The sequence below is a fragment of the Zalophus californianus genome, chromosome 6, assembly GCF_009762305.2.
Source record: "Zalophus californianus isolate mZalCal1 chromosome 6, mZalCal1.pri.v2, whole genome shotgun sequence".
Classification (NCBI taxonomy): Eukaryota; Metazoa; Chordata; class Mammalia; order Carnivora; family Otariidae; genus Zalophus; species Zalophus californianus.
In genome coordinates, this window is record NC_045600.1 from 31,379,480 (window position 1) to 31,403,196 (window position 23,717).

Sequence of the window (23,717 nt, forward strand, 5' to 3'; positions counted from 1 at the left end):
AGAAGAGCATTCCAGGAAGAAGGATCAGTATGTACAAAAGCCCTTCGGAAACCTGCTGCCCCGAAAGAAGCAAGACAGGCCCATAGAGCTGAGCCCAGAGTGAGGGTGGGAGGGAAGAGGCTTGACCACACAGGGCCTTGGGCTATGCTGGGGATTTGGGTCTTTTTTCCTGAGCAAGAACAAGCAATGGAGGTTTTGAGCAGGGAGTAGAGGAAGAAGGTGGGCAACAGAATCGACTTCCATTGTAAACAATGACTCTGGCGGCAGCATGGAGAAAAGAGATGAAGAGGGGCCCGGAGGGGTACAGGGAACCCAGGTGGGAGGCCACTGCCTTAGTCCAGCCAGACCTAGTGGTGTGAACCAGAGCAGGGCAGTGAGGTGGAGAGAAGTGGCCAGGCAGGCTCTAGAGCTTGTGGGGGCAATGCTCTCAGAACTTGGGGATGGAGTGGGGGAGCTGGGAAGGACAGGGTGAGGCCATGGTTCCTGGGTCTCCAGTCGGCACAAACAATGAATGGTGGTGAATTCCCTGAGCTAGGGAGCTCTAGAGGAGGACCCCCAGCTCTGCTGGGGGAGATCATGAGTGGTCTTGGACATACTGAGTTTGCAGGAGTTTTGAGACATCTGGCTGGAGATGTAATATCAACATTTGGATATTAAGGGGCAGGAACTCAGCAGAGAAAAGGGACTGCGTCTGTCAATGGGGAGTCATTTGCATGCACACAGTAAATGAAGCCGGAGGTGTGGTCTAGATTGCCATTGGATCGAGTGCAGAGAGAAGAGAGGGTGTGGGGGGTACTCTTTGAGATGGGCAGCACTACCTTGTAGGGTTAATGGGAGGATCACATGAGCTAATCCACGCAAATTGTCTGCAACATAGTCAGTGCTTAATAAATGATAGATGGTATTATAAACGGAAACTGTGTGGTATCTGTTCACGATGGACAGCAGTTCAAAGCAATAGAAAAGGGAATTCGGATACAGATCTTATATATAATAACGACAATGACAGATAACATTCTCCCTGAGCTTACTGTTCTAAGTACTTTACATGTATTAACTCATTTAATCCTCATAACAACTCTGAGAGTGGATAATATTTTTACCCTCATTTTACAGATGAGAAAAACAGAGGTACATAAAGGTCAAGTAAACTTGTTCAAAGTCGTGAGTGTCTTCATCCCTTTTTCCCACACTGTAGCTAGTCAATGATGAAGGAAGAACTCAAACGTGGGCAGAGGGATAGAGCAAGATGGAAATGTCCACGCACTGCTGGTGAGAGTGAAAACTGGTACAAATTTTCTGGAAACAATCTGTCAGTATGCGTCCGGCATCTTAAAAGTTCTTGCCCAGGGGCGCCTGGGTGGCTCAGTCAGTTACACATCTGCCTTCAGCTCAGATCATGATCCCAGGGTGCTGGGATCGAGTCCTGCATCGGGCTCCTCGCTCAGTGGGGAGACCGCTTCTCCCTCTGCCTGCCACTCCCCCTGCTATGCTCTCTGTCTCTCTCTCTCTTCTCTCTGACAAATAAATAAAATCTTAAGAAAAAAAAAGTTCTGGCCCAGACTCAGTGATTTCCCCTATTGGAATCTCTCCTAAACAATTAGACAGTAGACCAAGATTTATGTGTACAGAGTTGTTCACTGTGGCATAATTTATAATAGTTAAAACAGTCTAGATGTCCAAAACTAGAAGAGTAGTTAAATGGAACATCACGTAGGATGAATCAGTACCTGGTCATTAAGACTGAGGTTTTCAAGGAACGTTGAATGACCTGAAAACTTGCTAAAGGTACAATGTTAATGAAGGTATAATGAAAAAGCAGGCTATAAAACCGAATATCTGCTATGATCCTATTATGTTGAATATATATATAAGAATTATATATATATTAAAGATTTTATTTATTTATTTATCTATTTATTTATAGAGCGTGCACAAGAAGGGGGAAGGGCAGAGGCAGAGGGAGAGAGAGAGAGAATCTCAGCTAGACTCCATGCTGAGCGTAGAGCCTGACATGGGGCTCGATCTCACGACCCTGAGATCATGATCTGAGCCCAAACCAAGAGCTGGATGCTTCACCGACTAAGCCACCCAAGTTCCCCTACAATAATATATATTTTTAAAGCCTGAAGAAAAATACCAAAATATTGGCAACAGTTGTCTGTCAATTGTGGGATTGAGGATAACATTTGTTTTCCAGGTGTTCCACAAAGAGCATGATTTTTACTGTTAATAAAAAGGTTTCATGTTAATGAGGAAAGAGAAAGAGAATCTTCTTCCTGGTTGCTCACTTCTTTTCCACCTTTCATTTTACCTGTGTGACTTTTAACTAAAACTGATGCCTGAGAAGACTGATGACAGCAGAATCTATAAACTCGGAGCATCCAGAACCTTCTGTTCCTGCAGCCAAGATGGTCTGAGCGCTTGTAGCAACCCTGCTGTTGGTTGAGGTCAGCTAAGACCTGCAGCTGCTAACGCCTCTCTCCACGGTCTAGTGCTAGTTCTTCTGACTCTTGGGCCTGACCTAAGTTGCAGGAGTACAGGGTGGAAAGAAGTCACCCAAAGGCAAATTCCAGCTCAACGAAAGGAAGAGCTTTCAAACAATAGAGCAATAAGGCAAAGAATAACTCCAGAGGTTGTGAGTTACCCATGACAGACTCAGGATATCATCTATCAGGGAGGTGAACAAAGAGCCTCACCTTGAAGTGGGAGGTTCTTTCCAACACCCAGAGTCTGTGTTCTGACCAGGAGCAGCCTGGGTGACAAGATGCCTGCCTAATGGGCCTTGGACATTTCTAATTTCCCATGCGCCTGCTCACATGCAAGGCCGAGCTCTCAAGAGTTCAGCCAGCAAAGGAAAGGTAGGCAGGCTGCCCTCCTCCAGGGGATGAGAGAGTGAGGTCACAGGGAGCCAGGGACATCTGAGGGACCTGCACCCAAGGAAGGGCATGGCCTCCTGGCCCCAGGGCAGATGAGCCCAGGGGGGCTCCCCCTGTACTCTCTGCTCATACATCTAGAGTCCCAGGCCTTTCCTTCCCCATGGAGGATGTCGTGGCCCCACCACTGCTCAGAGCACATCTGCATGGGCCTTGCCCATCCACAAAGCACTCTGTTCCTTCTAGTCATCGAGCCTCACGGTGACCCAGGTGCTAAGTGGGCATAGCCGGTAACTCTTATCAGAGCATCACAGAGAGAGAAACTGAGGCCCGGAGAGGTTAGCTTGCCCAAGGCCACACAGTCAGTGATGGAGCTGAGGCTCCAATCTGAGTCTCCTGGTTCCAGAGTCCGAGTCTGCCGTTAGGCCAGGCTGCCTCTTAAAGAGCAGAGTATCTTCATCACTGGGCTGTCCTACCAGATGCCTTCCTAAAGTGGCCCAAGGCACGCCCAGACCACCTCTGTGCCTCACAGTGGAGACGGGAAAGGCGCAGGGGACAGGCAGCCCCATTGCACAGAGGAGCAAGTTAGGGCCCCCGTGAGTTCCGCTCCTCCGAAACTTTCCCTTTCGCCCGCCCATGGCAGCCTTGGCCGTGGGAATCAGCTGGGCCCGAGTCAGTCGCATTCCCACCTTGGGCCACAAAACCAGGGCGTTCACAGCTGACAGGCCCTGCTCCTTCAACACGCTAAGGCTTTAAGTGAGGTCTGCGTGCGGTGGGTCTCCGCTGTCCTCATTTCCTGCCTAAAGACCTAGATAGAGTGTCTAAATTTTCCTCCGGCTGACAGCTGCCCCAGATTTAGCCTCTCTGATGGATAAGTCTTTCTCTCTCCCTGCCGGTGGCTGCGTCCGTCACTCCATCCCTTCCTCTGGCTTCCTCAATTACCTGTCTTTAGGTTGCTGACAACGCACCAGAAGTCTCGCTTCTCAAGATGACAGAACTGTGTGCAGAAAATGCCAAGACTCTCTTGCAGGACCTGGATGACACCAGGGAGACAGGGAGGCCCACACACCGCCGGGTGGGAGAAGGCTCAGCGCTGTCATGGTGCCAATCCTCAAATCCACGCAATCCTAATACAAATCCTCCATGGCTTTGGGGTTTTGTTTTTTGTTTGTTTTGCTTTGGTTTTTCCTATTGTTGTGAATCGACAAAGTGAGCCTGAAGTCCAGCTGGAAGGGTAAGTGGGCAAGAGTATCAGATACAATTTTGGAAGGAGAAAAACGAGGCTGGATTGTCCTACTGGATTAAAATCAAGATGTAATGTGAAATTATAAGAATCAAAAATGCTCACTCATTGAGTCATCCCGCATTTATCAAGCCCTCATCCGGGGCCAGCTGCTGTACCAGACCCTGGGAATGTTCGGGCTGCTACAGGGACGTGATGCTTCCTGACCGCAGGGTCTGTCTCAGAGCCCAGTGAGGGGAGGTCGGGAAAAGGTGCTTAGCGAGAGAAAAGTCACAGAGGCAGGCACTGAGCTGAGGCTGACGGGCCCAGCCCTATAAGGACAAGGAACAGCAACGGGGCAAAGAGCAGTGGACTGAGTCAGGCTCTCCTGTGCGCGCGCGAGCCACTCTGCAGCTTGAGGCCTCAGGCAGCTCATGTGCAGGATGGGCCCATAACCCATAACAACCTGATCATGATACTAACAAACACAGATATTCACTCAGCATGTCCTATGTGCCAAGCAATTTATATGTAATATCTCATTTAATCTTCACAGCATCCTAATAAGATGGGTTCCATTATCTCCATTTTTCATGTAAGAATATTGATGTTGAGAGAGGGTAGGTAACTTGTCTAAGGTCACACAGCTAGAAGTGGTGGAGCTCAAACACAGACGTAGGCGGCCCGGCTCCAAGTCTGCACTGCTAAGCACTACCTGACTCTGCTCTTCAGGGCTGTTGATGCCTCTTCGGGACAGGCAAGGCCCAACGCTGCATGGAGACTCCAAATGAAGTAGACTTCAGGGGCTCCCTACCCTCAAACGAGGCCAGGGTCTCCTTTTCCCTACAGGCTGCCCCAGGCTAATGCTTGGCCTTTTTGGAACTTACATTGTGTCACTTAGAGAAGGAAGGAAACCCTGAAAGCATCCAACCCAATCACCCTGATGGTGCAGAAGCCCCTCTATAGATAACAGAGGCCACCCCCGCCTCCCGTGAAGATCACCAGTGACAAGCAGCTCATTACTTACTGATGTAGCTTATACAATTTGGGAATGACTTTCTCTAGAACATAGTCACCTACGTTTTTTACTTTTGTCCCTGGGGATTGGCAAGAAGAAAAACAAGTTGGCAAGTCCCAAGCACTGTCACCTCATGGCCTCTCTGCTCTACCTGGCTGACTTTCCAGTGACTTGCTCCCCTCCATGATTCCTGAATGCCAGAAATACAGGCCATACGCCGGGACTGCTAAGGGGCGCCCAGAGCGGGAGGTGCTGGGGAGGGGCAGCAGTGCTGAGCAGCACGGTGCGCCTACCTCTCTCTGCTCCCTCTGAAGGCAGAGTTCTTCCGTCTCCTCCATCAGTTTGTCTGCAAAGCAAGCACGCAACCTCTCACAGAAAGCTCGCTCCAGCTCCGGCCTGGAGGGGACCAGTGCCTTCCAGGAACCTCCTTCATGCCCGGGATCTCCCAGGGAAACGGTCAGCCCTGCCATGCCCAGGCCGGCCAGAGGGCTGAGCCAGCTCCTGGGGCTGGAGGCTGCCGTGCTGGCCTCAGCTGCCGCCCTCCTTTCTGCTCGCTTTGTGCATTTTCACAAGACAAGGATGGCCTCATCTTCAGAAGCTCAGATGGGTGTCTGCACCCCCCCCAGAAGCGCTGTTAATTGTGCTGCTCCCCAGACCACCACCCCTCTGTACTAGTGTCTGGCAGGTGGGGGAGGGCAGGTCCCGGGGGAACAGGCAGAGCAGAACCAGTGCTGAGGCCCCAAGTGTCTAAGGAGGTGGCAGGGGAGAGGATCCGAAGTAAAGGATCAAATCCCCAGTCTCACCTTCTTTCCCAACAGAGCATGCTTGCCAGCCAGTCAGGGGCACGGGGTCAGGTGTAAAGTGGGCTGGCAGGTGGGAGTTATTAGGGGCAAATCCAGGACCTGGGGACCCAGGGCAGGAGAATATCAACTCCGTTTATGCGGCCCATACTGTGTGCCGGACACAAGGGCTTTCAGGCATGTTCTCATTTCCCCTGACCCACCTGCCACCTCTAAACGCTAGGGACTATTCTCGTCTCCATTTTAAGGATGAGGACATCGAGGCTTACCAGGGGCTACACTGCCTGGGGACACACAGCTGACAGAGAAGTGGCAAAGCTGCGGCCAGAGCCCAGGCTCCTGGCCACCAGGTCCCCCTGCCTTCTGTCATGCCGGCCAAAAGGACACAGGTTGCACAGTCAAAGCCTCTAGGCTTCGGGCTGGTCTATGGCTCCCTGTAGCCCACCAAGCCCCACCCCCGATTCTCCCCTTCCTGGGCCGTCCACCAGGCCCTGGCTCTAACCCTTGGCCCCGAAGTGCTTGCTACCTAGGGAGCCTCAGCTTCCAGTCCATCCCTCTAGCCAACCTAAATACTCCTGCTTTTCCTTGGCCAACTGCAGCCCCTGGGCCTCCAGGCTTTTGATCATGGCTTCTCCCAGCTGGGCATTCTTCCAAGTCCTGGGAAGGGAGGGCAGATGGGACAGAGAAGAGAAGAAGAAAGAAACACAAAATTGTTACAAGAGAAGGGTGACGGAGAAGGAGACTGCACATAGTTTGTGCTCGCCCATCCTGTCTCTTCCAGAATCCCAGCCCCATTCACTCCGGCACCCAGGGCTCTGGGCATGCCACCAGCATCGATCGGTTACAGTCCCTGGAGGTTGGTCCGGGCTGCAAAGTGGGCCACGGCGGACGGGGCCAGCAGCACTTGCGGAGCAGGGAAGAGATTGCTTCCCAGGCTGCCTTCCACACACCTGCATGCCACTCCTGGGCACAAGGCCTGGCGGCGGCGTGCTCAGTGTTATTTGTTGAACTGAAAGCATGACCCAGCTTGAATAGGCAGGTGCCAGGACAGGGGTTTACATATAATCGGACCGTGCCGGGCTGGAGGTTTCCATGATCTGGACTCTGATTTACAAAGCACCAGCTCCTGTCTGTGCTAGGAACCACTGTGGGCCTGGGGAAGTGAGATGGGTGTTGGGAGGCAGCCAAATCCCCCTAGCAATGCTGGGTTTGCTCCCGAGAGTTAGAGACAAGTGGTGTCCACGTCTGCCACCTGTGACTCCAGACAGGCCAAGCTCGCCGTGCTCAAAGCCCACTTAGCAGATCCCTCACAGATGCTCTAAATCTGGCCTGGCCTTTCTTCCCCAACGTCCACAGCGCTGTTTTCAAGGAGGCCCAGCCATTTTTCTCCCCACCTTGCCCTTTCCTGGGGTCCTCAGTGCCCACCAGGATCCCAGCAGAGGGGCAAGAAGATCAGGGTGAACCCAGCCCATAACCATTCCCTTTCTGGACCTGCCCCCCTGCCTATGAGCACTTACACCTTCCCGGACTCCTGTAGCATCTCCAGCCACTGGGTCTGCTCAAATTCGGACTCAGCAGCCAGCAAGATGTTGCCCTGCCAGGAAGAGGAGTCCCAGGTGTTCCTGAGAGGAGGCCACTCCCGGGATGTCAGAGGCTGCCCACAGGGCCCCCCAGGCCCAGCTCTGCTCCTCCATCACACAGCCCTAGGACACTGAACCCTCCCAAGCCAGGTCGCTGGAGGGGCTGCCCCCAGGGAGCCTGGAGGTCCCCCAGAGAGGCTGGTCTGCCCTGCCGAGTCCAGGCTGAGGGGAGAGCTTTACTCACATGGAAGTCCTGGTGGGAGATTTTCATGGCATAGGGCATGCTGGGTTCTTCCTTGGCCTCCACCAGGCAGCCTCCCAGGGGGATGACGCCCTGAGAAAGAACCAGAACAGGCAGCCCCCAACCCGCCCAGGTCACTCAAGGCCTCTGGGAGACCTCAGCCAAAGCCAGGTCCTGCCAAGGGCCCCAAGCTGGGAGCCAGACCAGAACCGACTCCCAGAAGGAAGAGGAAGGGCTGGGGCAGGCTCTGGGGCACAGGAGGGTGGGGGCCCAGCCCAGGAGAGGCAGGGAGTCTTGTGCCCCAGGGAAGATTTGTTCTCCAGACTCTCTGCTAGACCAGAGCAAGAAAAGACACGGTCTTCTACCCTTACGGGATACCCTCCCCCGTTGTCCCCATGAGGCCCTCCCCACTGTGGCCCTGAGGGGAGGCTGCCTCACCTTAGGATGTATATTGAAGTATTTATTGCTTTCAAAGTTCTTTTTTTCGCTCTCAGAGTAGTAAAGAAGAAAGCTCTCTTTGATGATGAAAAACCTAGAGTGGGTGGTGGGGAAGAAGGGGCAACCAGGAGGGAAGGGGTGAGGTTTCTTGGGACAGTAAGAAGGCCTTGGAGGTCCTGCACTCACATGGAGAGCCCCTGGGGACACCAGCTCATGACTCATCCTCACCAGCTCACATTCCCCATCAGGGCAAAGACCTCAGCTGGCCAGCCACCTGCCGCCATAGGCAGCCTGGCCCTCTCACCGGTGGGCAGCGGAAGCGGGAAGCCCACGACGGGCCTCCAGGTCTGGCCAACTCCATCCCGCCACACTGGCACCCTTGGCACAGGAGGGCACCTGTAGTCCTTCCCCTCCGGTATCTTCACCCCCTTGAGCCATAGCTCCAGTCCCGTAGGGTCTACCAAGGGGGTGGCAAGAGGGAAAGAAGAAAGCTTTCCCCATTTCTGCCTCTCAGCCTCTGCTCTAGGAGAACACGGAGCCTAGGGAGGCCTCCTGCCTTACTAAGAAACTGTGCAAGATTCCAAGATGGGTCTTCTGACAAGTAATCATGAAACTGGCAATTGGATGGAACGTGGGTACCAGGCTGGCGAGGCCAGGCCTGCCGCCTACATGTGACACCTGTATTCCCTTTTGTCTGAGTGCTCCATGACCTCCTTCTGGGACCACATCAAACTCAGGATTTCTGGGACCTTGATGCTTTCTGATTGTTGTGGAGGCAACCACCTGATGCCAACATGTGGAGCCCTCGGACCCACTCCGGGGACTCTCATAGGACTAATGATTGGAGCTGACCAGAATAAGATACCAAGTACCCTCCAAGAAAAGATCCAACCAGGCCTCAAAGCCCTGAGGGTCAGGGACACCCAGAATGGCTGGCTTCTTGCTCCCAGGGCCCAGGATCGGGGGAGCTGGAAGCAGTGGGTGCTGGAGCCCAGCTCAGATAGGCTGGCAACAGTGGGCCGTGTGACTCTCCCCTCTGCTCTGTGTTCGGTAGCATCGTGTTGGTAGCTTGATACAGGTCACAGCGGGAGCACTTACACCCTGAAAACCATCAAATGCTACAAACAGGGCTCCACCCAACCCTCCCCCCCCGCCCCCCTGAGAGACCCGATTGTTAGCCATTTACCAGCACACTACTGGTTGGAAGCCCCCTCTTGTGAGGGTTTCAAAAAATTGCTGGGGGCACCATGAAGTCAGTGACTCTCTGAAGGTCTACCAGCCACATGATCTTTCCTGAGGCCGCAGCTGCCGGGGGAGGGTCCCCGGGACTGCCCACAGCTGCCACCTCACCTCCCCCAGGAAAGAGAAGCTCAGCTTTGTCCTGTGGTGTGAGTCCCAGGCCAACCCTTGTTCTTTATTTGCACCGACCCTCTTGGCCCAGCCAGATACCGAATGGAGCTGCGGACATACTGCTAATGCCCTCCTCCCCCAGGCCTCTCTGCCCCTGAGGGAGGAAAGGACACTTAAATACCACTCTCTGCAGAGATGAAGGGACATTCTGGGCCCTCCAGCACCTGACCCCTGCCCATCTTCTCGGCTTTCCCACGGCTTCTGCCCTGCAGCCTCTCTGTCCGAGCCAGCACTGACCTCACCACCCCCCACCTCACTACATTTAGCACAGGAGGTTGTGCAGTCCTCCCCGAAAAGCCCTGCCTGCTGCTTTTCATCTGGCTGCACCCTTCCTTGGTGACCAGCCAAGCCCACAGTGCCATCCGAGCTCCTCCTTCCCTTGCTGACTGGGCCATGCGCTTGGCACTTAGCACGAATATGCCCATGTGTTCATCTTTTTTTTTTTTGAAGATTTTTATTTATTTATTTGAGAGAGAGAATGAGAGTTAGAGAGCACGAGAGGGAAGAGGGTCAGAGGGAGAAGCAGACTCCCTGCTGAGCAGGGAGCCCGATGCGGGACTCGATCCCGGGACTCCAGGATCATGACCTGAGCCACCCAGGCGCCCCCCATGTGTTCATCTTGTCCTGAGGGGATGCTGGGCTTCTGGGGGGCAGGCCCCTGCCCTCTCTGATCTGCAGGCTGCCCTCTCTGATCTGCAGGCCAAGGGAGATGTCCCCTGCCCGTTTTAAAGAAACTTTGCAGAGTAGTTAAGAACACCGACTTTGGCCACACGATCACGCTGAGCTAGTACCCGGGCCTGGAATCAGGCCGCAACCTCAGCCGAGCCTGCCGCCTGCCACCGCCTCTGGACCACGGACCCCCTCAAAGTAAGCGAGCTTCGGGCCTTCGTGAAAATATGTAAGCAGGATCCAAGCGTTCTGCACACTGAGGAAATGAGCTTCTTACGGGAGTGGGTGGAGAGCATAGGGGGTAAAATACCACCTGCCACTCATAAAAGTAAATCGGAAGACAATATCAAGGAAGAAAAAACAGTAAGAAGGCGGAGGAAAACATAAAGACAGACAAACCATCAAGTGAGGAAAGTGATCTAGAAATTGACAATGAAGGTGTGATTGAACCAGATACTGATGCCCCTCAAGAAATGGGAGATGAAAATGTAGAGATAACCGAGGAAATGATGGATTAGGCAAATGATAAAAAAGTGGCTGCCATTGATGCCCTAAATGATGGTGAACTACAGAAAGTCATTGACTTGTTCACAGATGCCATCAAACTGAATCCTCGCTTGGCCATTCTCTATGCCAAGAGAGCCAGTGTCTTCATCAAATTACAGAAGCCAAATGCTGCCATTCGAGACTGTGATAGAGCTATTGAAATAAATCCTGATTCAGCTCAGCCGTATAAGTGGCAAGGGAAAGCACACAGACTTCTAGGCCGTTGGGAAGAAGCAGCACATGATCTTGCCCTTGCTTGTAAACTGGATTACGATGAAGATGCTAGTGCAATGCTGAAAGAAGTTCAAGAGAGGGCCCAGAAAATTGCTGAACATCGGAGAAAGTATGAGCGAAAACGTGAAGAGCGAGAGATCAAAGAAAGAATAGAAAGGGTTAAGAAGGCTCGGGAAGAACATGAGAGAGCCCAGAGGGAGGAAGAAGCCAAAGGACAATCAGGAGCTCAGTATGGCTCTTTCCCAGGTGGCTTTTCTGGGGGAATACCTGGTAATTTTCCTGGAGGAATGCCTGGAATGGCAGGGGGGATGCCTGGAATGGGAGGAATGCCTGGGCTCAATGAAATTCTTAGTGATCCAGAGGTTCTCGCAGCCATGCAGGATCCAGAAGTTATGGTGGCCTTCCAGGATGTGGCCCAGAACCCAGCGAATATGTCAAGATATCAGAGCAATCCAAAGGTTATGAATCTCATCAGTAAATTGTCAGTCAAATTTGGAGGTCAAGCATAATGTCCTTCTAACAAATGAAGCCCTTGCTGAAGGAAAAGCAACGACCACCTAAGGATGTCGCAATAATACAAACCAGTGTACCTCTGACCTTCTCATGAAGAAAGCTGGGGTGCTGTGAAGAGAATCCCTACCCCTCTGCCCCACGTGCGACTGAAACATTCTATAGTGGTTTGCCATTAGGGTATTCATTCAGATAATGTTTTCCTACTAGGAATTACAAACTTTAAACACTTTTTAAACCTTAAAAATATTTAAAAACATATTAAAAGGGTGTGCTAGTCCCTACATTTTTCTTTACTAATCATTTCAGTTTTTTTCCTTTGAATTAATTGGGCAAGGAAGATACTTTAGTATGGAAGATTTATTGCTCAGTTTGAGTGAAATAAAGGTTCATTAGTGGGAGGCCAAAAAAAGAAAAAGAACACAGGCTTTGACTTCAGACAGACCTGCCACTTCCCAGCTGGGGGACCTTAGCTCACCTCTCTGAGCATCAGTTTATTTACCTGTAGAATGGGGATGATAACACCTACCTCAGCACAGTTGAACAGTTTAAGAGGCTATTTACCCCGTCTCTGGTATTTTGTTATGGGAGCCTAACAAAGACAAATAGCTTCTTACCTTCCTGACACTTCTGGAGTCCCCTCCGCACTGAGGGTAAAGCATTGTGCCAGGGACTTAGTTGGGGAGGAGGGGTAACAGGCAGATGATCACTGGACACAATGTGCAGGGAGACAACAGGGGCCCTGGAGTCGAACAATCCCCATCCCTCAAGCCATGGTCTCAGGCAAGCTCCCAGCCTTGCTGAGCCTCCCTTTCAAAGCTTCTCTATAAAATGACGGGTGCAAATATCTGTCTCTTGGGGCTGCTGTGAAGATTCATTGCTGAGCTCCTGTTGTGTACCAGGCACTGTTCTCGGTGCTAAGGAGAGAACTGTGGGCAAGAGAGGCACAAATTCCTGTCCCCATAGAGCTTATACTTGCGTGAGTGTGTGGCATGGGGAGGCGGACAGTAAATAAATAAGATTTATTTATTACCAGATGCTAAAAAATGCTAGGGGGGAAATAAAACAGGATAAGTAACGGGGTGGGGGGGTTTGCTATTAAACACAGTGGTCAGGGAGAGCCTGATTATGAAGGTGACGTTTGAGAAGATGCTCCTGGCACAGGAGCCACAGGGGCAAAGGCCCTGAGGGGCGTGCTGGGCTCTGGAAGGAACCGCGAGGCTTGCAGCATCGCTGCAGCAGGACCCAATAATAGGGCACATGAAGGGCCCACACACCATGCATGCCAAGCCCAGCCTCGTTCCAGCTGTGCTCAGCTGGGTTTGTGGGGGGAGTGAAGGTCAAGGGAGAGGAGCCTGAACCTGGGAGCATGAACCTGGAGGAGGAGGGCGACTCCCCAGCTGGCAGGGATGAGTACTGCCCAAAAAAGGGTACATTCGGCCAGCACACTTCCAGGTCCCAAGGAGCCACCTTTACCCATAAACCTGTCTCAGTGACAGCCCCCTGCTCCAGCTGATGATGCTCAGCCTCCTCTCAGCGGGTGGGGGCCCAGGACCTGAGTACCCCTGCACAGAAGGACACTTCTTCTTCCTGTCCCTTTCTTCAAAATTCCCTTGCTCCCTGACACTCTCATTCTGACTGCAAGCCAGAGGCATCTCCTTCTGTGCCCTGCGGAGTTGGCGGGCTATGCCAGGGCTGGAGACGATCCCCATTATTTAGCTGTTCTCAGGTGTTGGCTCCCCTGCTGAGTGTTGTAAGTGTACCCAATTATTTGATCGATGTCACAATCCTGGAAGGCAGGACTTTTGTTCCCACTTTACGGATGAGGAAACTGAGGTCTAGTGGTGAAATAACGCATGCAAAGTCACACAGCTAGGGCAGAGGTGGGGCTGGGATTGGAACCCGCAGACCACAGTCCCTGCTCCTACTTCCCACACCACCCCGCCTTCAGAGCCGCTTCTGTTCATGCCAGCTTCAGGCAGGGAACCACTGGGCCAGAGGCAGGAGGTACTGAGGCTGGGGAGCCACGGGTCAGAGCTCTGCCACCTACCAGCTGTGTGGCCAGGGCAAGTCACCTGATCTCTCAAGGCCTCAGGTCCAAGTGTGACTGAGGACAATAATAGCAGCTACATCTCTTAGGGTTGTTGGGATGAGTAAATGAGTTTGTTCACATAAAGACGTAGCATATTGTGACACATGGTAAATATTCAATAAACTCTTACTTTTATAACTGCTGTTATTATTTATTATGATCAGGTTCAGTGTCTGCGGCAGCCTGCCCTAGCCTCCATTCCCATTGGCCCTCCCCTAGCTCCTACTGGCAGCAGGCCTGGGGTCCAGCCCAGCCGGCCAACCCCTGTCCTCCAAGCACCAGGCACCTCCCTCCTGTCTGAAGCCCACTCTTCCATCGAGGGCCAACTTCAGGCCTGGGAGGAGCTTTGTAGCCCCAGGCCTCTCACCATCAGCCCCACTAGTCACCCCACTAGGCCGGGGGTGGGGGGGCAGCCCAGAGCATGTGAGTGAGGGGAGGGGCCGCGGCCAAGGCCACGGCCTCCTCTCTCAGGCCTAAAGGATGGTATTCTCACGTTCAGCTGAAGGAGCATTTGCAAGGTGCCAAGACGCTCACTTTGGTAAGTGTTTCATTGGCATTATCTTTATAAATCTCTCACAGCGACTCTAAGAGATGGAGGTATTTGTGGTTCTGGATCCTAGTGAGTTAACGGAGGCTCACGGAGATTAAGAAGCGAGTGAGTGGCAGACTTGGAAGTCAGCTCGGTCCACTGACACAGCTCATGTTCTCGATCGCTGTGCTCTGTGATGCCCGGTCCTCCTCATCACTACGCCTGACCATCGTGGTCCCTCCTGGTCCCTCCTGCCCTACAATGACTGTTTGTCCTCCTAGAACTCATCCCGGCAGAGTGACGGCAAGCTCCCGGTCAGCTCAGGTCAGGGAGTATTAATGAATCACCAGGTATGGCCAAGTCCTCAGTGGGGCTCTGGGGCTTGATGACTCTCTGCCCTCGAGGGGCTTAGAGTCGAATACAGGAGAGATGGGGCAGAAATCAATCCTTCAGAAAATAGCCAATGCTTATCGAGCTTCTCCTTTGTGCCACGCAACATCGTTATGTGTGTTAACTCATTCGCTCCTCGCATGATCGAGGTGAGGTAACTGGAGTGCCGAGAAATTAAGTAATATGTCCTAGATCACACACAGCCGGTAGGAGGGGGAGCTGGGATGATTATAAAGCACCAGGGTGTCCTGCAACATTGCGAATACTGGCATATCCTGGAGCACTGTGCAGCCCGTGGCTACACGCTGACACTGCAAGTTTTATGAGGTACGAGAAGAGTGAGGACTAGGGAGGAGTGACGGTTTAGGTGTCCAGCCAAGGGAATTCTCTGAGACGAGGTGACAACTGAGCAGGGTTTTGAAGATAATAGTATCTCAGGAATCTGGGAGGAAGCCAAAGGGGAAGATGCATTCCAGACAGAAGGAACAGCACATGTAAAGAATCATGTGTTCAAGGTTATCAAAACATGCCTGGTATTACTGGCAGAGGAGTGGAGAAAACGGATAGGCCGTGGTGTGGGGGAGGGGCAGTAGGAGGTGCGTGAAGGTCAAAGAGAGAAGCAGGGACCAGAGCAGGGTGGGGCTGCTTCTTGCTGATGAGGGCAGCTGCCGGCTTAGGTGGACACCGGTGCCATCCAACATGAACAAGGGAACTCGAGAGGGATTTCATAAGCTTTGCCTCCACCTTTTACTCCCCTCCTTGGTGCTCTGAATGCAACGAGGGCTCGGCCAGAGCCTGATGGCCAACACTGGCCTCATGATCATGAGAGAACAGGCAGCATGCTTAGTCCCACAGGTACCTTCGAAGTTGGGCAGGTCCTGTTTAAGAAAGCGATCCATTCTGCTGAGCTCCTTACTCTCTGGAGAGGCAAAAGCCAAGTTTGGGAGTTCGGGGTGGAAAGGGCCTTGGAGCACGGAGGGAGAGAAAGTTGGAGTCAGGGGAAATCCGCCGTGGGGAGGAGGGTTGATGGGAGAGGGCAGAGGAGAGAGAAGATGTGAAAGTCTGGGTCCTACAGTGTCAAGAGACAGTGGTGAACAATTCCGTCTCTGGGGATAGCAAGATGGGGTGTCTGGAAGGCTTGGGAAAACAGGAGCCAGCATTCAATGAGGCAGTGTTCACACTTCTGTGATTTAAATGCCTCTTCCGCCATTTTCATTGCCAAACCTTCTCTTCAGCATAGCCTACTAGACTCACAAATACCTTGTGTGAGAGGCGGGTGTGTCCTTGTGGCAGTGGGGAAGGGGTACCGGGGAGATGGAGGGATGAGCTGAGTTCTTGCAACGAGGACCACCTACAGCAGACAGCACAGTAATCCATAAACAAGGAAACAAGTGTTCAGAGCCTCTTGAGGATTACCAGAAGCCCTGGTGCAGGTTTGAATTTCCTCAGGACGTGGGATTACACCTTGGGTCAGTTATAACTTACTCTCGAGAGGGCAGCGAGAACCCAGTGGACAGGTGAGCTCCGCACGGGTTACACTTCCCAGGAAGGTGGATAGCCAGCCTGGCCACCCCTTCTTCCCCAGGCACAAGCTTCCAGAATAGGACCAGCACCCCGTCTCCCTTATCCCTGGGCCTCTCAGGCACTGAGAACAGGTGTGTGGGGTTTGGGGCCAGGTAAATCCTAGAGCCGGGGAAGGACAGCTTGTCAGAAGTGTCCTTTTTTCAGAAGTGACAGAAGGAAGGTAGAAATGACACAGCCCCCAGTGTATGTCCCTTTCTGTTCATGCCGGGTGGCCTGGTAGGCTCAGGGGATGCTCATCCTGGCGTATGTGTGGTGTTAGGTCTGACGCGGGAGGTCAGCAGGAATCCTAGCTGTGAAGGGCACCCCCGATGACAAGTTGGAGTTTATGCAGACATCATCAAGTCCAAGGGACTTTTTACAAATGGTAGTGCAATTCTTCAAGCAACACAGTAAAGACAAGGTTAATATGTAAAACAGAGCAGAGTGCAGAGGCAGTGGGTGAAGTGGGTAGAGCCTGAGAGCCCCACTCCATTGTGGTACAGTCAAGGAACCTCTAGAGCCCTCCATGGGACACAGCTGAAGAACCCCAGTGCGATCCACCTCCATTTTGGCGGCCAGCGAGGTGCGATGCTGCCGTGCCTCAGCCTGGCTCACGCAGCTGGTCCCCAGCGGGGCTGGGCCGCACTCAGCGCCTGCCTCTAAGCCTACAGCTTTGCTTTCCAGCACGGCCAGAGCCCCTCTCAAAGGAAGCTGCTCTGTTATTTCCAAGGCCCGAACTGCCTGCTTGTGTCCTGCTTGAGGTCTGACCCCTATTCCTGTGAGACTCATTTTCAAACAGGACGTCAACAGCCACTAGGGCCAGCTTCTGGGCTTGGGGGGCGAGGGAAGTGTGGCTTGTTTGCGTTGTTAACCCACTGCACTTCAGAAGTCTTAGTTCCCGTGGATCCTCATACTCCTGCAGTGAAGCCTGAATTAATGAGCGTTATTTCATTGTTTGGCTGTGAGATTATGCCCATCCCCTTAACCTAAGGACTCAGGGCAACCTCACAAGGGGCAGGGGAACGAACAGAAGGATCTGGGGAGCTCCCTCAGGGGCCACCTGGCCCCTCCCAGCACGCTGTCATGCTGGAAGAAGGCTGAAGAACACAAGTTGATGGTAAGAAGAAGAGTCTGCAGGCACCTTCCAGCTGGGATAAAACAGGCAGTAATGCTCCAGCTGCGCAGAGTTCTGTGTAAGCCAGAAAGCGACACAAATCCCAGTGTCACGAGAGGCTGAGCCTGGTGCGTGGAGGTGACATGCTAGGCTCTTCCCCTCAGCCCTGGGGGACAGCTCGGTGTTGCGAAGTCATCTCTGTGAAACAGCACTCGGGGCCACAGATGAAACTCCCAGACCCAAATCCTGTGGGAAGAAAGTCTCAGAAGATCCTTTCGGTCCGGTGACCACAGATTGATCTTTCCACACCTGGGCAGGTTATGCCCTGAGATCTGGGAAGTGGGGCTACCATCTCACGGCTCCCCTGGCACTTAGTGGACACTGAATCTTAGCTCTCCGAGGCACGGCCCCACTGGGCAGCTTACACGGGGGGAAGGAGGGCCCAGGAGGAGGGTGGAAGGCCCTGCTGCAGGAATTGGCTGGGCCCTCCTCATCAGGGGCTCCGGCCTCTGCCTTTGTTCGGAAGGGTGTGGGAGAGGGACTAGAGGCTGGGGAGAGGATTGAACCCGGGAGAGCTGGCCTGCCTGCGGGACCGGCCCTGCCTCAGCTGACCCCGGCCGAGGCTGAGGTGCTCTCGGCACCTTTCCGCCTTGTCTCTAGGCTGCTGGGCCTTTGCCAGCAGCCTCTGCATCTCCACTGCTCACGGACGAGGAAGGACTGAGACATCAACCCTACCCTCTAGAACCTCTCCCAGGTTCTCTTCTCTCTTCTGAGTAATGTTTTGGTTCCTTTCCGTTGTGGTGGCCCATGGGGAGAAAGTGGATTGTTTCACTCGAGGGCATCTTCCCACCCCAGGAAGGGGCAGGGCCGCTCGGGTGGTATGGTCTGGAGGCACATGCTCTGAGATGGGTCCTGAGTGGAAGAGGTTTTATAGAACCCAGCCGGCCACCGCTGGTTCCATCCTGCCCATCCGTTATTGATGCGGCGCAGGAGCTTTTCCAGCCCCCCCCCCCCCCCCAAGCTGTCCCAGCCAGGGCATCGATCGCTCTAATAGCAATGATCTGCAATGGCGGGCCTAGGCTGCCCCCTCCCCAAGCCTTCCTGTGGCCGCTAATTAGCTGAAGTCCAGACTCCATTTCACAAATGGGGAACTGGGGCCCAGGGGGCCCTGCCAGGAAGCAAGAGGGGGCTAAGCTTAGCATCATGCCTTCCCCACCCCCAAATGGTGGGTGGGCTGTTAGTTATTTCCTGAACCCCAGGGAAGGGGGACTCTTTGTAAGGTGGCAGCTCCAGAATTCCTATAAAAGAAAGGAACAGAGGTGACAATCTCCTCAGAAGGAGGCTGGAGGACTTGACCTGAAGCTGTATTTGCAGAGCGCACACTGTTCTGAATGAGATTGGATGGTTTTTGGAGTGGCTGTGGGGGCTGCTGATGGAGAGTATGGGGTGGGGGGCAGCTAAAGCCTCCCAGCCTCTGTTGGCTCCCCCATTGTGCTTTGAGCCGGGTGCCTTTGCCCCTGACACCTCGCAGCCCTGAAATCACCTGTGGGTACGGGGCCCGGGGCCCCACCACTGTAGGTAAGGGGCCCTAGGAGATAGGCCCTGGGGTTCACAGGCCCCTAGTATTTACTAGGGATGTGATCAGGGGCAAGTGGCTGGCAAGAAGAGTCCCGGAGGACAAGACCCAGACTCAGGCCAAGAACAGCAGCCAGACCCGGTGGGGCGGGAGCAGTGGCTGCCTGGAGCAGCTGAGGCAGAAGAGAGGGGCGTGGGGGCCCTGTGCTAATGGTACTTGAATTTACAAGCAGCCTTCCCACTCCCCTCCACCACCAGGGTGCCCTGCTAGAGACCAGGCTCCTCCGGCCCTCAGGAACTGCATCTTAGACAGCACAACCCTGGAAGCCCCTCGCAAGATGCCTTCCACGCGGCCCTAACCCTCCATTTAGGGGATGAGAGAGAAGTTTAACTTTGGAGGAAGGCAAGAAACCTATATCCCATTCAATCCCAGAGAGAAACCTGGCAGAACCAACAAAGGTAGGTGGAACCAGCTCCGTAAACCGTGGAACACCCTCCATGGATCCTTTTGTTCTATGGTCTTGTAGAAATATTAAATTATTCATCAAAATAGAACATCAGAACCCACCACTGCCACATCTCTGTGATCTGTGGTCCTGGAAGTATCTGAGGCCCCGCTCCAGGACAGACTCAGAGCAGGATGGGAAAGAGCATTTAGACACACTCCTCATTTCCTGGCAGGGTCACACCTTCAGGGAGAGGCTGGGTCAGGGTCTGAGCTCTATCGACCATTCTAATAGCAAATCTCAGAACTGAGATTGGCTTGAGGGTGGAAACTGTCCAGAAGATGATCCATTGCTCCTGCAGCCAGCACAGGAAGCTTCCTGCAAGTTCAGGGCTGTGAGCCATTCCTTCAATACCTTCCTCCAGTAAGAAGCCCCTTCCTCCAGTACCTTCCGGGCCCCTTTATAAGTGTAAAGTGGCTACTACCTGACATCTGGGGAGTCCCCTCTGAGTTGGGGACAGGGAAGCTGGCCCTGAAAGCCAGGGCTGGGGCTGCTCTGACCCTCTTCAGCACCTCTTCCTACAAATCAATCCCTGCGACAGGACCAATCCATTCCCTCCCCTGCCCCCTCAGTCTCCCGCCATCTCTGCCCCAGCTCAGTCTCTCCCCTCAGGCTTCTGTGCCAGAAGCACTGGAGACTTCCTGAAGGCTTAAAAATTAGTTCGAGGAACAGTTGGAGGGGTTGCCAACATTATTCCACCAGGGGCGGGCACAGACCCTTCCTGACCCTTCCTCCCTCTCCTGGCCTGAGTCAGAAGCGCCCGGCAGAGCTAGCACAGGGTGAAGTGGGGGAGAGGGGTTAGGACACAGGAGCGCCCCTCCCCACCTCTAAGCACGACCCTTGATGCCTGGGAGAGGGGGGCTTGTGGAGATGTTGGAATTGTCCACGGGGATCCCGGGAGGATATCTTTGGCTGGATATCCTTCTCTCCTCGGCAGTCTGGCCCAATCTGACACAGATGGCGCTTACCGGGGCCATGACCTCTTCGGCCCACACCCTAACCTCCCCACTCGGACTTAGATGCAATCCATAGAGACTTCCCCACCGCCCCCGGGCCAGTGGTACCACCCCAGCTGGACCAGCGCTCCGAAAAAGATAGCCCGGCCCCGGCTGACATCCACATCTTCCAGGGAGAGCCACGGTAGAGTGAAATAGGGCAAGGCCAAGGTCACAAAGGAAGTCAGAGCCAGGACGGTAAGACAGAGGATGGTACGGGGTTCTTAGGCCCTGGGCTCCCTCCCCAGGCGGTCCTCACGGGGCGCAGGAGGCGCACTCACCGCCGGGACCACTTGGCCGACGGCCTCCCGAAGGGCCGCTTCCACAGCACACCGTAGAGCTGCACTTTGGTGCTGATGTCCAGCGCGTCCGAGTCAGCCTGCTCCAGGGACGGCGAGGGCGACACCGAGTTGGACTTGGACGTGAACATCCTGCCTCGGCGCTGCTGCCCCGGGCCGGGCCCACCCACTCCCCGGGGCCGGCACAGACGCGGGGCTCCGGGCGAGGGCTGGGCGCGCGGCGGAAGGCTGCGGGGAGGCGCCGTCGGGGCGCGTTCCAGCCAGCAGAGACGCGGAGCTGCCCGGGCCGGGACCCGCTGCCCGAAAGCGCGCGGGGCGGGGAGCGCTGCGCCGAGGGGACGCGGGGCGCGCAGCCCGCGGCTGGGACTCGCGGTTGGGGCGGGCCGGGCGGGAACTCCGCGGGGAGGGCGGCTCAGCCTCCAGCCGGCAGCATCTCCCCCAGCTCCCCGCGACAGCCCCAATTCTGGTGGCCCCGATTGGCTGGGAGGGGCAGGTGAGCTAGCTGGAGGCCGACCGCGAGCGCCAATCAGTGCGGGCGCCGGCTCGGAGGGCCGGGCTCCGTGCGCCCGGAAGGTCCCGGCGGGTCGCTCTGCCCGGGAAGCGGCCGCAGCATTTCCCCACCCCCACCCCTCGCGCCCCGCTCTACCCCGCACCCCCACCCCCGCTTCCCTCTGCCGTGCGGGCAAGGCCTGCCCCGAAATTGGGAACTCTTGTGCTTTGTGATGGGCTGGGAGTCACTCCTGCAGACACCGACTCGAGCTGGGTAGAGGAGGGCAAGGAGCAAGGATTTGGTGTCAAGACAGCCGGGCCTGGAACCCCAACTCAGTCCTCATGCAGCTCCGAGGAGCTGCGGAGAGCCTTGCTCCTCTCACCTGTAAAGCGGAGATGCCAGGGCCTCCTCGGGCTGGGCCCTGGCCAGGGAAGACTTCGGTAAGTGCCCGAGGCGCCCGCCCGGAGAGCAGGCTCCCTGCCCTCCCCGCCCCCCTCGGGTGGGCTTCACTCGGCACCACCGCCGCCTCGCCCGGATCAGAGTCCTCTTCCCAGAACTTGGCTGTCCGCGCCGGCGCTTGGCACTCAGTGCCGGTCCCCAACGTCAGCGCAGTTTGCGTCCGTGATTTATCTGCGCGCCTGGCGGGTGCCGCGGGGGCCCCGCCGCTCCATCCACTTGGGCTCCTCTCCGCCTCGGCTCCAGGTGACCGGCTCGCCTCCACGCCGAGGCAGACGTCTGCGCAGCCCCTGGGGACCGCGGGCGCAAAGGCAGTGTTACCCCGCAGCCCGCCGGCTCCGCGCCAAAGCAGAGAAGTGAGTTTGCGCAGTAAGAGGCAGCCCGCCGGACCGCACTGCAGTCACCCTGCCCCGGGCTGAGGAGCCACGTCTGTGCCCTTGAGAAAGCCCCTTTCCCCCGTCAGGGCCTCGGATTCCTCCTGTGTGACAGAGAGGAGTCGGATTGGAACAAGTTTGCAAATGGGTCGCCTAAGAGCCAAATCGGTTTATAGATATACTGTATTAATTTGCCCAAGTAAAAAATTGAGGTGTAATTATTACAGGATAAAATGCACAGATCTTAAGTATTTATCTGGCGAAGTTTGTTAATTGTATACGCAGAGTAACCACCACCCAAAACAAGATGCAGAACATTTCCATCACCCCAGAAAGATCCCCCCTGTCCAGTCAACTGCCTTCTCTTACCAACATTTCCACACTTTGTAAAATTTTTTTAAAAATTTACTGCCTAAAATGGCATTTTCACAGACACCGCCCCCCCCCCCCCCCCCCCCCCCCCCCCCCCGCCACATTGTCCTTTGCTCAGCTTGCTATGCTCATTTATTAACTGCCTGGCTCCTCCCTGTAGGCATTTGAGTTTGTGATCCTCACTAGATGCTCCCCGAGGCCTTCCCAGGTCTAACATTCCAGGAGTCTGGTTAAGAACGCGTCTCCCAAAGGTCTCCCACACCCTTCCCCTATGAACTCTGGAGTTCCCAGGCCTAGGCTGCATCGCCTGGTGCTCGCTGTCCAAAGGGGCCCATCTGAATTCCCTTGGGCCCCTCCTGGCTCACGCCCCTGCAGAAACACGGCAAGTCCAGCCTGCACACAGGGCCCGGGGCCGGGGTCCCCCAGGCAGCAAGCAGTGACCGCAGTGGCTGCAGTGGCCGTCCCGGGCAGGGGACCCGCAGACCACAGCATCAAGTGCTCTGTGGTGACAGCAGCTTTGTCGTCAGCGGGCTTCCTCAGCATGATGTTGGGCAGCATTTCTGGAAGCTTACCCTCTGTCAGGCCTAGTTCTCTAGCCCTGCCAATGTCCTTTTAATATATTAATTCCTTTTCTGCTTAATCAGGTCAGGACCAGCTTTGGCTGCTTGTGAAGGACTAGTGCTGAGCTTGTGAGCTGTAGGAGGGAGGAAGGCAGGATACCTGGAATCATTCTTAAGGAAACCGTTCCCAAGGACCAGGGCAGAACAAGCCCGGATGGTTCCTGGGAGAGGTTCAGTATCTTTACTACAAGAAACAGAGCACAAGTTTCTTCGGGGGTGAAGAGAAACCAATCTTTGCCCATCCCCTCTACACACCGGACACCTGACCAGCCCTTAGGTAATGGTGGTTGAGGCAGGGTGGAAAGGCCAGAGGCAAACAGCATGAGTTCGGTGGACCGCTAGATACACAAGTGGCTTCTGCCTCCCTCAACTAAGCAGCCCGGATAATACCAAGTGAGCTTTGGGAGAAGCCGTTTCTGCTTCCATTGTGTTCTCTACCCCTCGCCGGTGGGAGTGCCGAACTCCAGGCAGATAGTTCTGAGGAAGACAAAACAAGCTGGGGTCAATCCAGTGCCCTGGACCGAGTGTGGGCCGGTGCTGCTCAATCTTATCAGGAACTAGGTGAGATCATTCAAGGGCAGACACTCAGGGTCCTGCATGCCCTGCACGCTCAGACCTAGAGCTGATGTTTTAAGTAGCTTGTTTACATCCTATCCATTTCACTGAAGTTTTGAAACAGTCTCAGTGAAGTACATATTATTTTTATTCTCCAGGCGAGTAAAATGAAGTTCAAAAAGGTTGTCTACTACTCCCCTAGTCATTTCTGGAGCATGATAGGCCCTCAAATATGTGTAGAAT

General features: G+C 54.5%; 1 protein-coding gene and 1 pseudogene across 1 annotated transcript in view; one reads left to right on the top strand and one right to left on the bottom strand.

Moving 5' to 3' along the window:
• PLEKHD1 (pleckstrin homology and coiled-coil domain containing D1) overlaps positions 1-21,174 on the bottom strand; it is a 31,247-nt gene extending 10,073 nt beyond the window's left edge. Inside the window, exons 1-6 of the mRNA XM_027572847.2 lie at positions 20,590-21,174; positions 8,176-8,269; positions 7,741-7,830; positions 7,434-7,510; positions 6,482-6,573; positions 5,410-5,462 (exon numbers count right to left, since the gene is read on the bottom strand). Of these exons, the coding sequence (XP_027428648.1) occupies positions 5,410-5,462; positions 6,482-6,573; positions 7,434-7,510; positions 7,741-7,830; positions 8,176-8,269; positions 20,590-20,738 (555 nt within the window). The 5' untranslated portion in view covers positions 20,739-21,174. The remainder of the gene's footprint in view (positions 1-5,409; positions 5,463-6,481; positions 6,574-7,433; positions 7,511-7,740; positions 7,831-8,175; positions 8,270-20,589) is intronic.
• Positions 8,362-11,543, top strand: LOC113908691 (annotated as a pseudogene).
• Positions 21,175-23,717: the final 2,543 nt, after the last annotated feature.